Source organism: Typopeltis vanoorti, chromosome 4 (genome assembly GCF_054136105.1).
Source record: "Typopeltis vanoorti isolate ZY-2024b chromosome 4, IOZ_Tvanoo_1.0, whole genome shotgun sequence".
In the NCBI taxonomy this organism is placed as follows: Eukaryota; Metazoa; Arthropoda; class Arachnida; order Uropygi; family Thelyphonidae; genus Typopeltis; species Typopeltis vanoorti.
Genome location: NC_143552.1, coordinates 29,144,004 through 29,161,767, shown reverse-complemented (window position 1 = coordinate 29,161,767; position 17,764 = coordinate 29,144,004). Strand labels below are relative to the sequence as shown.

At 36.4% G+C, this 17,764-nt stretch overlaps 1 protein-coding gene across 1 annotated transcript in view; it reads right to left on the bottom strand.

Annotated features, from left to right (window-relative positions):
• The window catches only part of LOC150107188 (lateral signaling target protein 2 homolog), a 311,745-nt gene that overhangs the window by 206,202 nt on the left and 87,779 nt on the right, over positions 1-17,764 (bottom strand). Inside the window, exon 4 of the mRNA XM_090391046.1 lies at positions 17,572-17,721. Coding sequence (XP_090247172.1) covers positions 17,572-17,721 — 150 coding nt within the window. The remainder of the gene's footprint in view (positions 1-17,571; positions 17,722-17,764) is intronic.

Genomic DNA, 17,764 nt, shown 5'->3' with positions numbered 1-17,764 from the left:
CTTTGCTGCTGAACAGCAAAGTCTTTCAGCCAACTTTGAAATGTGGAAAGGCAGCAGGAGTAGATGATATACGACCAGAAATGCTGAAGTATGGTGGTATAAGAGTCTTATAGTGGCTGCACTGTACAGTTCAGAAAGCCTGGACAGAGGGGCAAATTCCCGATGATTGGAGTAGAGCTCTCATAGTACCCATATATAAAAAGGGAAATAAAACTGAATTTGAGAATTACAGAGGTATTTCTCTACTGAGTGTTCCTGGCAAGATCTATGCAAGTATACTTGAGAAACGGTTGAGAAGAATTGTGGAAGAAAAGCTTGGTGAAGAACAAGCTGGATTCAGGCCAAATAGAGGCTGTCAGGATCAGATCTTCACTTTACGACAAATAGTCGAGAAAGAATGGGAATATAACAGAGATCTGTATTTAAGTTTTGTTGATTTGGAAAAGGCATATGACAAGGTGCCAAGAGAGAAGCTATTCAATATGCTACACTTATGGTGTAAATGGGGCATTATATCAAGCAATACTTAGTCTTTATTTGAGTTGTAAGTCAGCAGTTAGAATTGAAGTACAGGAAGATTGTTTAATGTTAAATCTGGTGTGAGACAAGGATGTACATTATCGCCTCTGTTATTCATTATCTATATGGATCATTTATGAAGGAAAGTGGTATTAAACATGATATCAAAATTGCAGATGTTAATGTCAGCTCTTTGCTTTATGCGGATGATGTTATACTTCTAAATAAATCCACTACAACTCAAAAGATGATTGCAGTGCTGAAACGAATGTTCAGCACTGCAATCATCTTCTGACTAAATTGAATAGCTGTTGTAATAGATATGGTATGAAGGTCAGCAATAAAAAGACAAATACGATGGAAATAGGCAGAATCATTGAAAATGTCAATTGTGTTGTGAAAGGAGAACCTGTGGAACAAATGAAACATTTCAGCTACTTAGGCACGATTTTTACTGAAGATGGTAAATTAAATATAGAAATAGAGAACAGAATCAGCAAAGCTGGTATGGTAGGAAGTGAATTGAATAAATTCATATGGAATAAGAGAGAAATTAGTCGGAACACTAAATTAGCTGTGTACAAGACATTGTCCAAACCAGTTTTAACTTATGGATCTGAGAGCTGGGTCAGAAGTAAAACACTTGACCAAAGACTAGAGACCACAGATATGAGAGTCCTGAGAAAGATTATAGGCATGAACAGATGGCATCAATGGCAATATCATATTAAAAATGAGGATATAAGGAAAGAACTTGACATTTTCAACATCCAGGAAAACATTAGCAGAGCTGTTCTCACGTGGTATGGTCACTTAAACAGAATGGGCGAGGAAAGATTAGCAAAACAAGTGTTCTCTGCCAGGTTGGCAGGAAAACGACCCAGAGGAAGACCAAGATATAGGTGGATTGATACAGTACAAAGTGCCTTAGACGATAGAAATATAACATCTAATAAGGTTGGAGTCTTGACAAGTAACAGACTGATTTGGAGGAAAATTGTGGATAGGAAGTTAGTAATGATGTAATTTTTTTCATGTAGTACTATCATATCCTGTACACCCCTTGAGGGTACATGGCAGGAATTTGATGATGATGATGATACATAATATAATAAGGCAAAATACACAACTAAATGGAGTTAATTATTTTTAGAAATTTATTTCAATTAAGTCAGGTATGAATAACATTTAAATAAGACTATCTACTAACAATATTCAATAAATACTGACTACCATGTTTCCTCTTCTTTGAAAACTATAATCAATCATGGTTATAATGAGCACCAAGAGACTGAAAAAATTTCCTCATTATAATCATTATCCACTATATCAGTGATGAATAAAATCTATCTCCTATTTTTATTAATTCTCAATACCTCAATAAAAAATAGATTTAAAATACACACACACTCATGTTCATAAAAACAGCATCCCCTACTGTAACCATGTTTTTTTGGTAATTAAATTTGAATGCCTATTTGAAAAGGGATAATACACTATAATTGTGAAGGAGGTAATATAACATTTTTATTTTTGATTAATATTTAGCTTTTTTTAGTACAAAATGTGATATATTAGGAAATGACAACAAACTTCACAAATTTGTAAATATTTCAAAATAGAGTGGACAGTGATATTTTCACTGGAAAAACAAAACAAAAACAAAAAACAAAAACTGCTATCAAAATTTAGTTCAACTACACAGTTTTACTAACATTCAGATCTTTTTTGCTGTGTAATACTTGCCTTTATTACAGCTTGGCATTGGCTGGGAATTGACAAAATCAATTTCCTGATGGATACAACTGTTAATTCATGGTTCTATATCTTTATAATGGCTTCCAAGATGGATAAACCACCAGTATCCATTAGACAACTTAGGTTCAAAGTCAACTCATTATCTAACTCTGATAAAAGAAAACTATATCAGAAAAATTAATGAAAAATTACAACTACCCTCAGATGAATTTATTAATGAAGAGTGGAATCATCCTGCAATATTTTAGGAGATTCAGCACAAAAAATCTTGGGAATGAAAAAAAAAAAACAATGGAAAAGAAAAAAAGGTCTTCATAACTGGGACACAGAAATAAGGAAAATCATAAATAAAAAAAAAAAAGGAAGGCCTATAAAAAAAGGTTAAGCACTAACAAAATAGAAGATGAAATTGAATATAAACACAAAAATGCAATAGCAAAAAGAGAAACACATAAAAGACAGAGTTCAATGGAAAAATTTTGTTAGCGATCTAGAAAACAATATGGATAAACCTTAAACACAAAGATATAAATTCATCATCTTCTTTCGTGAATCAATCCAAAGATTAGTAAATATAGCAGCACATCACAACATCCTGTCTTGTGACCTTCTTTTTATCTCTTCATAATTCTTAGTGCCAGTTAGCATCATTATGTTATTTATATATATATGAAATTCTTGGTCTGCCTCGTAGCCTCTTTCCTTCTACAGTCCCCCCCCCCTCCATTATTTCTGTAATCAGTCCCCCATGCCTCAAATGGTGTCCAATTAGGCTTTTTCTTCTCTTATTGCTGTGTTTCATTAACGACCACTCTTCATGAACTATATTTAGAACTTCTTCATTACTTTTCCTTTCTGTCGAACTAATTTTCATCATCTTTCGCCAGCACCAAAGTTCAAATGCCTCCAACATTTTCATGTCTTGTTTTGTTAGAGTCCAGGCCTTACAACCATATAATGCAATGCTCCATATGTATGTTTTCACTAGCCTTTTTTTGAGCTGGATGCTAATTCCTTTACTTAGCATCCAGCACAATGTTTCTAGAACATTCAAATGTTCTAGAAACAATTTCAGATACAAATTGCTAGATTTCATGAATAAGATCGTAAATGGCCAATTACAACCAGAAAATTGGCAAAATGCTATGCTCATCCCTATCTTCAAAAAAGGCAATATTAATGAATGCCAAAATTACAGAGCATTAGTCTTTTAAATACTGGATATAAAATATATTCAAGTCTCTTAAAGACTAAATTAAACAAATATTATTAAAATATTTTTGGAGAGGAACAAAATTTTTTCTGTAAAGGCAGATCCTGCACCAAAGCCTTTTTCACTCTCAAGCTTTTGATAGAAAAAAGAAGGGAATTCCATTTAGAGACTCATTATTCATCGATTATAAAAAGGCTTTTGATAAAGTCAATCGTAATAAGCTACTGGAAATTTTAAGAAATGACAACATTCCTAAAAAATTAAAGCAATTTTTAATATATACAATAATAACCAAATTAAAATAAAGATAGCTGCACAAAAATCTGAATCACAGAACATAAATGCAAGTGTCCAAGTAACGCCATCCCTCTTTAATATTTATATTAATATTGTAAGAGAGTGGAGGGAAACAATCAGTTTTGGCATTCAAATAAATGAGTGCATCAACATAGACCAATGTTGATGCACTCATTTATTTGAATGAGTGCATCAACATAGACCAATTTTATTTGCCAATGATCAGGTTCTAATTGAAGATAACAAAGATTTACTATAACAAACAGCCTTTTCATTAAATAAAATAGCAAAAACATATAATATGGAAAGCTCCACTTCCAAAACTAAAGTCATGGTATTTTAAAGGCCAAGATTCAATTAGAAGCAAAATTTGCATCAACAATGATATTATTATTATTCCGGCCTCCATGGAGTCAAAAGACTCATCACGGGAGGCTCTTCCTAGGAAACACAAAGTCTATCACGACTCATCGCAGGAGGTCTGTCCTAGGAAACACAAAGTCAATCATACCACTCTCCTTAAACTCATTGACCATTCTGGCTCTCACCAATCTATCAGGCAATGCACCCCACGGTTCAACCACCCTCCATGCAAAGAAACCACTCCTTATCCTCTTGCTCACAGCTTCCTTTCATAACTTCCAAGGATGGCCCCTTGTCATCACTCCTTCCCGCTGTTCAACCAAGTGAAAGAACTCCCCAGTGTCAACCCTGTAACCACCTCTCAACAGTTTAAAAGTCTCAATCATATCACCTCTCCTTCTTCTATCCACCAAACTCTGCAGTCCACATTCCCTCCGCCAATCCTCATAACTAACACTGTACAGTCCTGAAACCATCTTTGTTATCTGCTTTTGTACCTTTTCCAGTTAATTTATCCACTTCAATTCCTGGGGACCAAATCTGAGAACAGTCTAAGTGTGGTCTGATCAGGGTCTTATACAACAGAATGATAACTCTTTTATGTCTGAAGGTCAGTGTCCTTCTCATGATTGCAGAAATCCTCTGGGTTACCTTCACCACCTTTGCAATATGTCCCCTGAATTTCAGGTTTCTACCAATAATCAACCCCAGATATCGTCTCCCCTACTTCCTCCAATAGAGTATGCAGCATCCCATCAATGTGTCCCAAACCTCAAGACCTTACATTTTGCTGCATTAAACCGACACCCCCCCATTCATTTCCCCATCTGTCTAGCATATTTAAATCCTCTTGTAGGGCTACCACATCTGCACTATTACTAATAACCCTTCCCAGCTTCACATCATCTGCAAACAATTGAATATCCCACTGCAATCCACTGACAATGTCATTGATATAAAGGTTAAACAATATAGGTCCCAGTACTGAGCCCTGTAGGACACCACTTATAACCTTCTGACTCCTTGAAACTGCCCCATTATACACAACTCTCTGATACCTATCGGACAGCCAATCCTGAATCCAGTACCAACCTGACATCCAAACTCATGTGCAGCAACTTAAATATCAGCTTATCATGTGGCACCCTGTCAAATGCCTTCGATAAATCCAAGAAAATGGCAGTATATGCCTTTCCCTCATCTACTGCTCTTGTAACTTTATTATAAAAGGCTAGCATATTACTAAAACAAGAGTGTCCCTTAACAATTCCATTCTGACTCTCACAGATAACATTACCCTCATCTGCACAATTCTGTATACAGTCCCTCACTAATTTCTCCAAGATCTTAACAGCTACTGATGACACACAAACTGGCCTATAATTAGACACTTCCAGTCTGCTACAGCCCTTATGCAATGGCACTATCTTACCTTCTTTCCATTCCCTGTAGCCAGACTTTCACTGAGTCAAAGTCTGGTCAAACTTCTGGCCAGACTTTCACAGGTCAAAGGAACTGTCAGTTCTTTAGCACATTCTCTCAAAACTCGTGATGAAATACCATCCAGTCCCACAGCTTTACTGACATCCAGAGTACTCAGTATTTGGAACACACTTTCCTCCTGCAAATCTAAATCTCGAACCTGCACTATCTCTCTCTCTCTAGTATTAAAATTTACTCGTCCAGGATGAAATACTCCAATAAAGTGTTCACTGAACAATTCTACTATGTCCTCTGCATCAGTCACTCTATTCCCATTTTTATCCCACAATAGCATTCTTCCACAATCATTTCTCCTCCTACTGGCCACATAGCTAAAAAAAAAAATTCCCTAGGATTTTCTTTGGATCTTAGGGCCAATCTCTTCTCATATTCCAGTTTTGCCTTCCTTACCATACTCTCCTGGCCTGTGTCTTATATTCTTCATGCATCTGCTCTTTACCTGTCTCCTTATATCTCTTCCATAGCCTCTTTTTCGCATGCAATTCCTGTTTAATATTGTTTGTCATCCACTTTACAACAAATTGTGTCCTCTTCTTCACTTGTGTAATACAGCTTACTATTGCTGCTAACCAATATTCCTTCACAATTTCCCAAGCACTAATGATATCCCTGTCTTCCAATTCCTCCCTCCATGAAACTTTTCAAGTTGATATCTAAGACTATCATAATCACCACCTTATAATTCCACATGCGTTCCCGTTTCTTTGATACTCCTGTGCATGTCTACTCATATTCCAAGTCAAAACCACATAGTCACTCTCTCTAACTAATGGGAAAGATGTCATCTTAGTTATTATCAACTCTTCTGATGCTATGACCAAATCCAAAACTCTTGAACTCTCCTGTTCCCTCCATTACATGTTGCCTAAGACATTTGACTCTCAAGAATTCTAGAAATTTCATTCCCTTATTACTACATGCATCTTCCTCTCCCTAATTTATACTCCTGTAGTTAAAATCTCCCATAACAATCATTATTCTTGCACTTGCCAAGCTCAACTGTCTAAACATCTCCTAGTCTCCACCCTCTGTGTTCCTTGGTTTGTAGCAACACCCCCACTAAATATCCTGTCCTGCCCACCTCTGCCTCACACCATATGCTTTCAAAATCATTAGTGTCACTGCCTTCCAAAGCCTCCACTCTTAGAGGACATAAGTCATCACTTATCATAAGCAGTACTCCACCGCTTATTCCTATCATCTCCCCTTCCTATCTTGCTGAAAAATGCTGTACCCCTGCTACTTCTATTCCTGTTATTATATCCTCTTCTGTCAACCACGTCTCAGTGATCCCAATAATCTTTGGCCAGGCTGATGCTATCAGCACCACCAATTCCTCTCCTTTATTCCAGATACTCCTGGCATTAGTATAAAGCATAAAAATGCCACTATTTCTATACCTAGCATTATCTCCTCAAGACTCCACTCGGCTCAGTGTTACCTGATGTCGTTTCCCCTCCCCCCTCTCTCAAGTACCTACTCCCACAAGAGGCCACCCCCCCTGTTATCATCCACCCTGGGCATTCTAGTTTCCCTGCATTCACACACTGACTCATTCAGAACACCAATCTCTCTAGATGCCTACGTCCGTCCTCATTCAAATGCAAGCGGTCTCTCGCATACAATTCCTTTCTGTCCTCAAATGCCCTCCAAGCATCCACATATTCCAATACTCTCTTCTGACACATTCTAGCTATTATGTTATTCAATATTACAGCTCTTCTGCTCAGCTTGTCACTATCATACCTAGGCAACACGCACACTATCTTTCCTCTCTGCATCTTCTTTCGTACAATCTCAAGCAAGAATCTCATATCTCTCGCTGCCCAATTTACATTACCTCTCAAGTCATTCGTTCCTACCATCACAATCATCGCATCCACCCTTCAACCCATCTTAATTGCCATAGCCACAATTTCTATCATTTCTCCAGGCAAACACTCCTCATGCATCCTATCCTGCACACCACGGATCATTGAGTCCCCATACATTACACCTCTTACCACCCTGTTCCTCGATTACTCACATGCATCCTTCACTCTCTCTCCTCTAACACTTTCTCTCTGTGTTCTCCTACTTACCTGCCTTCCTGACATCACTCCATCTACATGCATCCATAGCCACAATTTCTATCATTTCTCCAGACAAACACTCCTCATGCATCCTATCCTGCATGCCAGTGATCCCTCACATTCCCCCCTCTCCTACCGTTTCCATTCCAATAACACTCTCTTATTCTCTCTCTCTTGCACTGTTCGTATTCTCTTCTCTTCTATCATTCCCATAACTCTCTCATTCCCTCTTTTCCTATTCTCTCCTCTTCTATCATTCTCACAACTCTCTCTCATTCCCTCTCCTCTCCTGTTCCTATTTTCTCCTCTTTTACCATTCCCATAACTCTCTCATTCCCTCTCTTTTACTGTTCCTATTCTCTCCTCTGCTACCATTCCCAACTCTCTCTCTCTCTCTCTCTCATTCCCTCTCTTCTACTGTTCCTATTCTCTCCTCTTCTATCATTCCCATAACTCTCTCTCACTCCTACTCTGATTCGCATTCCATTTGTTTCTTCCTTTCACCTAATCTATTCTTTCACACTTCTCATCTCATTCCCTAGACATTCCACCTGCTTTTTCAGCTCATCTACCTCTCTCTCTACAAGTCAGCCACTTTTATTTTCCATTCAGCCTCCCAATTGAGATCTCCGACAACTTCACAAACATTCAACTTTTCCACACTCCCCACTCTCATTATTTTAGTCATATTTCTCTCGCTATTCTCGCCCTCTATCATACACTCATCTCTCTACGTGGAGAATCTCCCACCTCTGACACAACGAGGTCAGTTACAGTCTTCTCTAACTCACCCAGTTACTCCCATTGCCTGCATTTTGTGCATATATATATATATATATATATATATATTTCCCCTTATCTCACCTGCCACATACACAACTGCTGGGACACATACATTCCACAAGTCTCACATGCCACAAAATCCTGTATTATATCACACAAAACGGAGTCTTTATGGGGGAGGACTTGGTGATACGCCATTTGAAATTTTAGCTGCTGCTGCTGCCGCCATTATTCAAAATAGTGTCGAGGAACTATTACGACTAAATGCTAAATAAGTATAAGTCAGTATAACTATACATATAACTATATAAATAAAAGTTAACTATAAGTATGTTAAGCTGCAAGGCTGGATGTTGATAGTGCATGGAAGTGATTAAGGAGAGTTTGAGGGAGATAATGGCTGACTGCATACCTAGAGTCCAGAGAGTAAATTAAGTGGCAATTAAATGGATGAATAACATCATTAAGTTTGAGCTGCAAAACAAGTGGAGAGCGAGCTCCAAAAAAAAAAAAAAAACAATTGTGGATGAAATTTAAGGAGAAAGGTGACCTGCAGGCACACAAACAGTACAAATCACAGGCCAGAAGGAAAACTAGTGTGGTAAGAAAAGCAAAAGCAGATTATGAAAGTAAATTAGCAATTCATGCTAAAGTGAATTCCAAACAGTTCTTTTGATATGCTGCAAGTAAAAGAAAAAATGTATACGGCAAAATGATTCTAAGGAATGCCGAGGCACAGAGTTCTTTGGACCAGACAAAACTTCTTCATTCCACCAAATGTGATAGCCTTTTCCTTAAAACATGAAAGGCTACAAATTTATCCGAAACTGAATCAATCAGACTGCATACCAATAATCAAGTTTTGGGAATTGATCACTATTGACTGTTCATAAGTTTTTTAATTAATAATTATTATTATTTTATTTTATTATTTTTTTAAACTACACAACTTACAATTGTTCTTTTGAACTCTAATAGTATAATATCATATAATTCAACTACGACCAAGACAAGTTAATATATTATTACGGGCAACTCCAAGGAGTACTTAGACTCATCGAGGGAGGTCCTAAACATCACGTCCAGAACAACTATTCAGAATTCACACAGTATCTATCACACTTAGCTTTGAACTCATTTACAGTCATGGCACCCATAACAAACTCTGGCAGCTTATTCCACTTATTCACCACTCTCCAAGTAAAAAACCTAGTTCTAACACCCTTGCTAACTACACTCTTGCTCAGTTTCCATGGATGGGCCATTAGTTCTCCCATCATCAGACCTGTTCTGAAAAATTTCCTCTGAATTAATCTTGTAAAAACCCTTCAGTAATTTGAATGTCGCATTCACATCAAGCATTTTCCACATATCAACCAATTTCTGTAACCCACAGATATTCAACCTGTTCTTGTAAGGTTCATTCCATAGACTGGCTATTATCTTGGTCACTTGCCTCTGGATGCTCTCTACCTCCTCCACATCAAGAAGAAACCCTGGCACCCAGATCTGGGCACAGCAGTCAAGATGGGGTCTTATCAAGGCGTGATAAAGAGGAACAATAACTTGCTTATCTCTGCTCATCAAAGTATTCTTCAGTAACCCAGTGATCTGATTTAGCTGATTCCCTATCCACTAACACACCCAAATCTCTGGCTTAGTCAACCTCATAGAGTACAGTTCCACCAATGTGATATACTGCTGCTAATTTTTTCACCCCAAAATGCATAACCTTACACTTTGCTACATTAAACTGACATCCATTCTCATTAGCCCAGACTGCCAATCTATCCAAATCATCCTGCAAAATTTTGACATCATGTGCATTCACTATTGCTCTACCCGACTTTGCATCATCAGCAAATAACTGAACATTTCCTCTGAGATCCGTTCCTATATCATTAATTAACAAATTAAATAGCAGTGGTCCAAGAACAGAACCCTGCGGCACACCACTAGTAACAGGCCTTCCATTGGACTCCACTCCTGAATAAACTACTCTCTGATATCTCTCCATCAACCACCCTCCTATCCATCTCACCAATCCTAATATCCATCCCCATATGCTGCAGTTAACTGTAAATCCATTACCCTTGTCCACTTAAGCCGTCACTGTATAAAACTTTAGCAAGTTACTGAGACATGATCTAACCCTTCACAAAACCATGCTGTCCTCCATACAGTATCCCATTTTCATCTATCCATTTCTGTATTTTGGTCTTGACTAATATCTCCAAAACCTTGACAACGATTCCTGATATGCTGATTGGTCGGTAATTTGCAACAGCAGTCTTGGAACCTCCTTTATGCAATGGAATTATTTTCCCCTCTTTCCTCCCCCCCCTCGGGACTAACCCAGAGCTGAGACTTAAATTAAACAATATGGTCAAAGGTACTGACAATCCCTTTGCCGCTTCAAGTAAGACTTGAGCTGGTATACCATCCAATCCCACAGATGTATTACATTAAGGTTCTGTAATATGCTATTCACCTCCATTTCATTCACTTCAATTCCTGTATCAGCCATTCGTTCTCTCATTCCTGCAATATCACAGCCTGGATGATATACTCTTGCAAAGTGTTCATTTCAGCTGATTCAGTTACCTCCCCGCCATCGGCATTCCTTAGAATCATTTTGCCATATAAGTTTTTTCTTCTACTTGCAGCATATCGAAAGAACTGTTTGGGATTCACCTTAACTTGCATTGCTAATTTACTTTCATAATCTACTTTTGCTTTTCTTACCACACTAGTTACCCTTCTGGGCTGTGCTTTGTTCTGTAATCTGATTTAGTTGCTATTATCTTGATGGAAGGTGACCTGCAGGCACACTGCTCGTGTGCTGCCTGCAGGTCACCTTTCTCCTTAAATTTCATCCACAATTGTTTATTTTTTTGCAGCTCAAGCTTAATGGTGTTATTCATCCATTTAACTCCCACTTGATTTACTCTCCAGACTCTAGGTATGGAGTCAAACATTACCTCCCTCAAACGCTCCTTTACCACTTCCCATGCACTATCAACATCCAGCCGTTACAGTTTAACATGCCATGGCACTGACCCAAGCAATCTCCTAAGCTTGTCATACTTACCAGCCCAGTAATTCCATATGTACCCTGTCTTAATTGAAAATTCCACACATTTAGCCAATTCCCAGGTCAAGACCTTATGATCACTCTCACCAATTGGTGGCAATATGGTCATCATCATATGTATCAAGGATTTAGGCCTAGTATGGCCTGTTCCGGCCTTAGAAGTCATCGTTGAATCGTTTAAGAGGACGTCCTGGTTTTCTTTTTCCTAATGGCTTGTACTTTAAGTCTTGTTTTGGTAATCTTTCTGTTTTCATTCTTTGAACGTGTTCCATCCATCTATGTTTATATTTTTTAATTTTTTCAATTACTGGTTCTTGGTTTAGTTCTTTCATAATATCTTTGTTTCTTTTGTGATCAAATAGGGTATACTTTGCAGTTTTTCTCATAAACTTCATTTCTGCTGTTGTTAATCTTTGTCTTTTTGTTTTATTGTCCAGATTTCGCTTCCATACATTAAGACTGGTAGGGCTAATGTATTGTATACTTTTAGCCTGGTTTGTTTTTGAACTAGGTTTGGTTTAAGTATAGAGTTAATTAATCCTGTTATTTTTAAATATTTTGCAATTTTTATGTTTATATCTTTTTCATTTTCATAAGTGATCATACATCCTAGGTAGTTAAATGAATTCACCTGTTCTAAGATCTTGTTATCTAATACTATTTTAGTTCTTGCTGGATCTTGTCCTTTAAAGGCCATAGTTTTTGATTTTTCTGTTGATATTATCATACCATAATCTATGGATATCTCATTTAGATTTAAAATAGCTTTCTGTAAGTTATCTTCAGAATTTGTAATTATTATTTGGTCGTCTGCAAAGAGGAGAGTGTTTAAGTTAACTGTAGGTGAAAGTTTAATTCCTTGATGTAAATTTTTACTCCATTTTATTATTATTTCATTTAAATAGATATTAAAAAGAGTTGCTGAGAGGGGACATCCCTGTCGGACCCCTTGGTTTATCTCTCTTGTATATGATAGCTCATGATTTAATCTTATTTGTATTTGATTATTTTCATATATACTTGTGACGGCTTTTAGGATATTATTTGGTATTTGTCTTTCTTTTAATATGTTAAATAATATGTTTCTTTTAACTTTGTCGAATGCTTTTTCAAAGTCAATAAATGCAATATGTGTTTCTAAATTATATTCTCTTCTTTTCTCTATTATTGATTTTAGGCAGAAGGCTGGGTCTATACATGATCGTCCTTTTCTAAATCCATTTTGTACCTCTAGAATAAAGTTTTCGGAATATTTCATTAGTTTGTTATTTAAGATTCTGCTGTATATGTTGTAACATGAATTTAGTATACTGATACCTCTATAGTTTTTAGGGTCATCTCTATTACCTTTCTTAAAGATAGGAATCACAATTGCTTTTTTCCATTCTATTGGGGAGATACCAGTTGAGTAAATTTTATTTAAAAATAATAAGAGTATTCCTTTGAATCTTGTTCCTGCGTATTTATATAGTTCTGAACCTAGCTTATCTTCTCCAGGTGATTTTCCGTTTCTTGTTTCTTTCAGGCTGATTTCTAATTCTTCTTCAGTTATTTCCTTTTCATTTTCATTAATTGTTTGCCAGTTGTCTTTTTTAAAATATTTGTCTGTCCACAGTTCTGTGTAGTAATTTAGAAATTCTTCTAATTTCAATTCAGTGTTTAATTTTATGTTTTCTTTGGTATCTGCATTTAGGTGTTTCAAAATCTTATATACATTGGGTCTTATTTTATATAAATCATGTTCTAAATTAGAAACAAATTTATTCCATGATTCTTATGTCTTTTTCTGACTTCTCTTTTAACTATGGCTCTTATTCTTTTATATTCTATTTCATCTTCTAATCTTTTACTGCTTAACCATTTGTGATAGGCTTCTTTTTTCTTTTTGATTATTTCTTTGATTGTATCATCCCAGATCTTCAGTTTTTTTCTTTTATTGAATTTTTTGGTTTTTCCTAAGCTTTCATTTGCTGCTGCATTTAGTATCGTTTTTATATTAAGCCATTCTATTTCTATTTCTTCATTTTGTTTTATTTTATCTAGATACTAGTTAATTCTTTGTTCATATAGCCATTGTACATTTGTGTCATTCAATAGTCTAGTTTTATAAACAAATGTTTCAATTTTTCTTTCTGTTCTTATTACTTGTAGCCATTTAGGTGGTAATCTTAATTTTATTTTAACAAGGAAGTGGTCACTGCTTATTTCATATCCTCTGTGAACTCTAACATCTAGTGAAAATTTTGATGTCTTTTCATTTAATATGAAGTAATCTAATATTGATTTCCATCCTCTTGCTGCCCAAGTATATTTATGTATGTCTTTATGTTTATAGAAGGAATTCATTATTTTTAGGTTATTATAAACTACAAAGTCAATCAATTTTTGGTCATATTCATAATAGTCAATTTCTCAGATGCAATTACTAGGTCAAGCACTCTCAAACCCCTAGTATATTCCATTACATGCTGTCTCAGGTAGTTATCCCTTAGTAACTGCATAAAATTCATTTCCCTCCTCCCATTTGTCCTCTCCTCCCTCCAATCAATGTTACCATAATTGAAATCCCCCATAATAATTACCTGTCCTCCACTCATTGAGTCTATTTGCCTATGCATACCGTCTCCATCATCTATTCCATCGCCTGGTCTATAGCAGCACCCAACTGTCAATTTTGTTCTGCTGACCTCAATCTCACACCAGACAGCCTCAAATATGCTATTTTCACTATCCTGAAGTTGAACACTTCTATTCTCCTTGGCTGCAGTTTATCAGTTATCATCAATAACAATGATTTTGTGTTAATCTTTTCTCTCTGTCTTTCCTGAACACACTAATACCCTTCACATTCTATCCCACTAAATATATCATCTGTTAGCCATGTCTCACTAATGCCAATAACCTGTAGCCAGGAAGAACTAACCAAGGCCAAAAATTCCTTTTTCTTATTCTGAATACTCCTGCCATTAGTGTGCATAAAGTGTAGAAGTCCCCTAGCCCCACCCCTATTTTGACACCTTATACTATCCATCCCATTTTGGTTTGTTGTCCTTCGTCCTAACTCAGGCATATTATACACATTCTTACACCAACTGTCTCACTGATGTTTGCACGTCCACTTATCAGCATCCCCACTCTCCTAAAAGCCCTAGTTTCCCTGATTCTGCACATCCACTTTCACTTCATTCAGCAACACTTTTTCCAGTCTCCGCACACCAAATCCATTCAGATGCAAACCATCCTTCTCATATAAGTCCTTTCGCCCATCAAACTCACTCCACACCACTCCTCCTGTATAACTTATGCATAGTATCAATTGCAATCATGGCCCTCCTTCTCAACTCTACTCTGTCATAGCACGGCAACAGACTATCTTGACTCTCTCACTCTTTCCTTTTGCTACCGCTAGTAATTCCTTCAAGTCCTCTCTCATAGCAAATTTTTCACCTTTTAAATCATTCGTTCTGGCTATTACTATCATTTCTTTCACCCTATGCTTTTTTGCTCTAATAGCTTCACTTACATCATTAATTTTCGCTCCTGGAAAGCACGATTTTGTCAAACTCTCACCTATTACACCTTTTGCTACTGAATCTCCATATAACACTCGCTCCTTAATTTTTCTTTCACTCCCAATCATGTTCTCATTTATCTTATCACACACTTCTTTTTGTTAGCTGATCCACTCGATATATATTTTTATAATCGCTCCAGCTGCCGCTACGCCCTATGTATCACTTCGTGCAACCGAGCTATCTCCCTCATTGATGCTAACTCTTCATTCTTTTTTTTATCAGTCAAACCATTCTCTTGCTCTGCACTTTTACTTTCACCATCAACTATATTACTTTTAAACTCACTCTCTATACTATCTGGCATCATCACAATTTTCTATCACACATTCACGATTTTCTATCGTATTCTGACTTTCATCCACTACGTGAATCTCGCAACCTGAGACACACTTCAGATCCTCGCTTTCATGACACTTTCCCATTACTATCGCTCTCAAAGTATTCAACAAAAAATATTCAACTCAGTTGCTCTCGGCAAAGAATGCATTCCACAGACCTTACACTGGACGAATTCCCTTTGGTTAAATTCTTCAAACAAATACGGTGATTTGGACACCATTGCCTTTCTTCGCTTTTGTGCCATGTACTACACTACGTATCTAACATGTCTTATCAAAATACTAAATTAACTATTTAAAACAAATAAATTAACTCTGCAATATATTCTAATTCTAGCACAATATTTAAACTAATAAAGCATTTTAGAAAAAAAAATAATAAATATCAACGCAACCTCAAACTAATCCATCAAATACATGTTATATGCATGATTTATTACTAATTATTTTGATTCATCTGTTGAATGTAGTTAGTGGTCTATTATTATTATGGGCTACTCCATGGAGTCCTTAGACTCATCGAGGGAGGCTCTAAACACTATGCCAAGCACTATCTGACATTTGTGCAACATCTATCATACTTTGCTTTGAACTCATTCACAATCACAGCACCACAACAGATTTTGTCAATCTATTCCACTCATTGACTACTCTCCAAGCAAAAAATCTAGTTCTAACACCCTTGCTAACTACACTCTTACTCAGTTTCCAAGGATGGCTCCCTACTTCTTTCACTGCCAGATCTATTCTGAATTATTTCTTCTGTATTAATCTTGTAAAAACTTTTCAGTAATTTGTATGTCTCAATCACATGACCCATTTTCCACCTACCAACCAATTTCTGTAACCCTCAAATCTTCAACTTGTTCTCGTAAACTTCATTCCATAGCCTGCTACCACTGGTCACTTGCCTCTGGATCCTCTCTACCTATTCCTCATCACCAAAATAACCAGGTGACCGGATCTGTGAATAGTAATCAAAATGGGGTCTTATCAAGGCATGATAAACAGTAACAATAACCTAAGTTAAGGGGATAAAAATCCCTTATTGTTTTTCAGCCAGTAAGCAAAACTAAGATCAAAAACTACGATCTGAACGTTTCATGCCAACGAACCGTCAGCGGATCCAAGCGTAAGTGACCACTTGGTAGTGCCACACCAAGGCAACTCGTTGCAAAGGTGGAGCAAGCTCCCTCACTATTCTTGATATTTTCTCATAATGTAAAAACACACAGCTCCTAGGAGATGCAGTACTGCTTTACATTATGAGGAGAGGTCACTACCCAGACTGGTTTCAACTTTTTTTTTGAGGTCTCATCAGTGAGTAGTTAGACTTAGAATATCAGGGTTTAAGTGAAGAGAACTTACATACCTTCACTATACGAATGCCAGAAAGGTGTGTCACTATATTATATTATATAGCCGTTTGGCTTTTCATCTTGTTAGGAACAATAACCTGTTTGTTGTCATGAAAGCTAAGTCACTCTTGTTCACATTTATTTATTGCAAGACCTACCCAAGCAATTAGGAATGCTTGCATAGTTATCAAAATTTGTATGGTATATCCATGTAGTACACACATTATAAAAGTGAGCGATTGTATGGGAATATACAAAAATTAAAATCATTATGGCTTTTTGCTCATTATAGCCATGATCTCATTATTCCGTGCTTGTTACAACGAAGTTCGACAGTATAATCATCAACTTTACTGATACCATAAAATTATACAAATAAACATAAAATAATTTGGCATTTTGATTTTTTTTTCATGAAAAACTAGAAAGTTGACAAATTTACCTGAGAAAAATAATTTATTTAAACAAAATAACAGAAATTAAGAGAAAAGTGGGAAGTACATGGACAGAACATGAAAGTTGTCCAGTACTGCAATAAAGAAAACTGCAGTATGATAACCAGCAATCTTGTTTAAAGAAATGATTTTTCCTATGTCTATATACATTTTCCAGTATTTCAGTGAGTTTACTTCATTTCCAAATGAAAATGCTTTTTCTTTTCAGGTCTGTCAACATTACTCCTAATAGTTGGGACATACCTTATCAGAATAGAAATGAGGGTTCTTTAAGGACTGTTCTCTTAGAAGACATCTCACATTATCTAATGCTCTAGTAACTGCTTTTGCTAAAGGACGCATGTTAGCGCTTTCCAGTTCATGATTCATAATATTTGATCCTGCTGCCAGACACTAACAAAAATAAAATGATAAATGAATTACAATCATTTGTAAT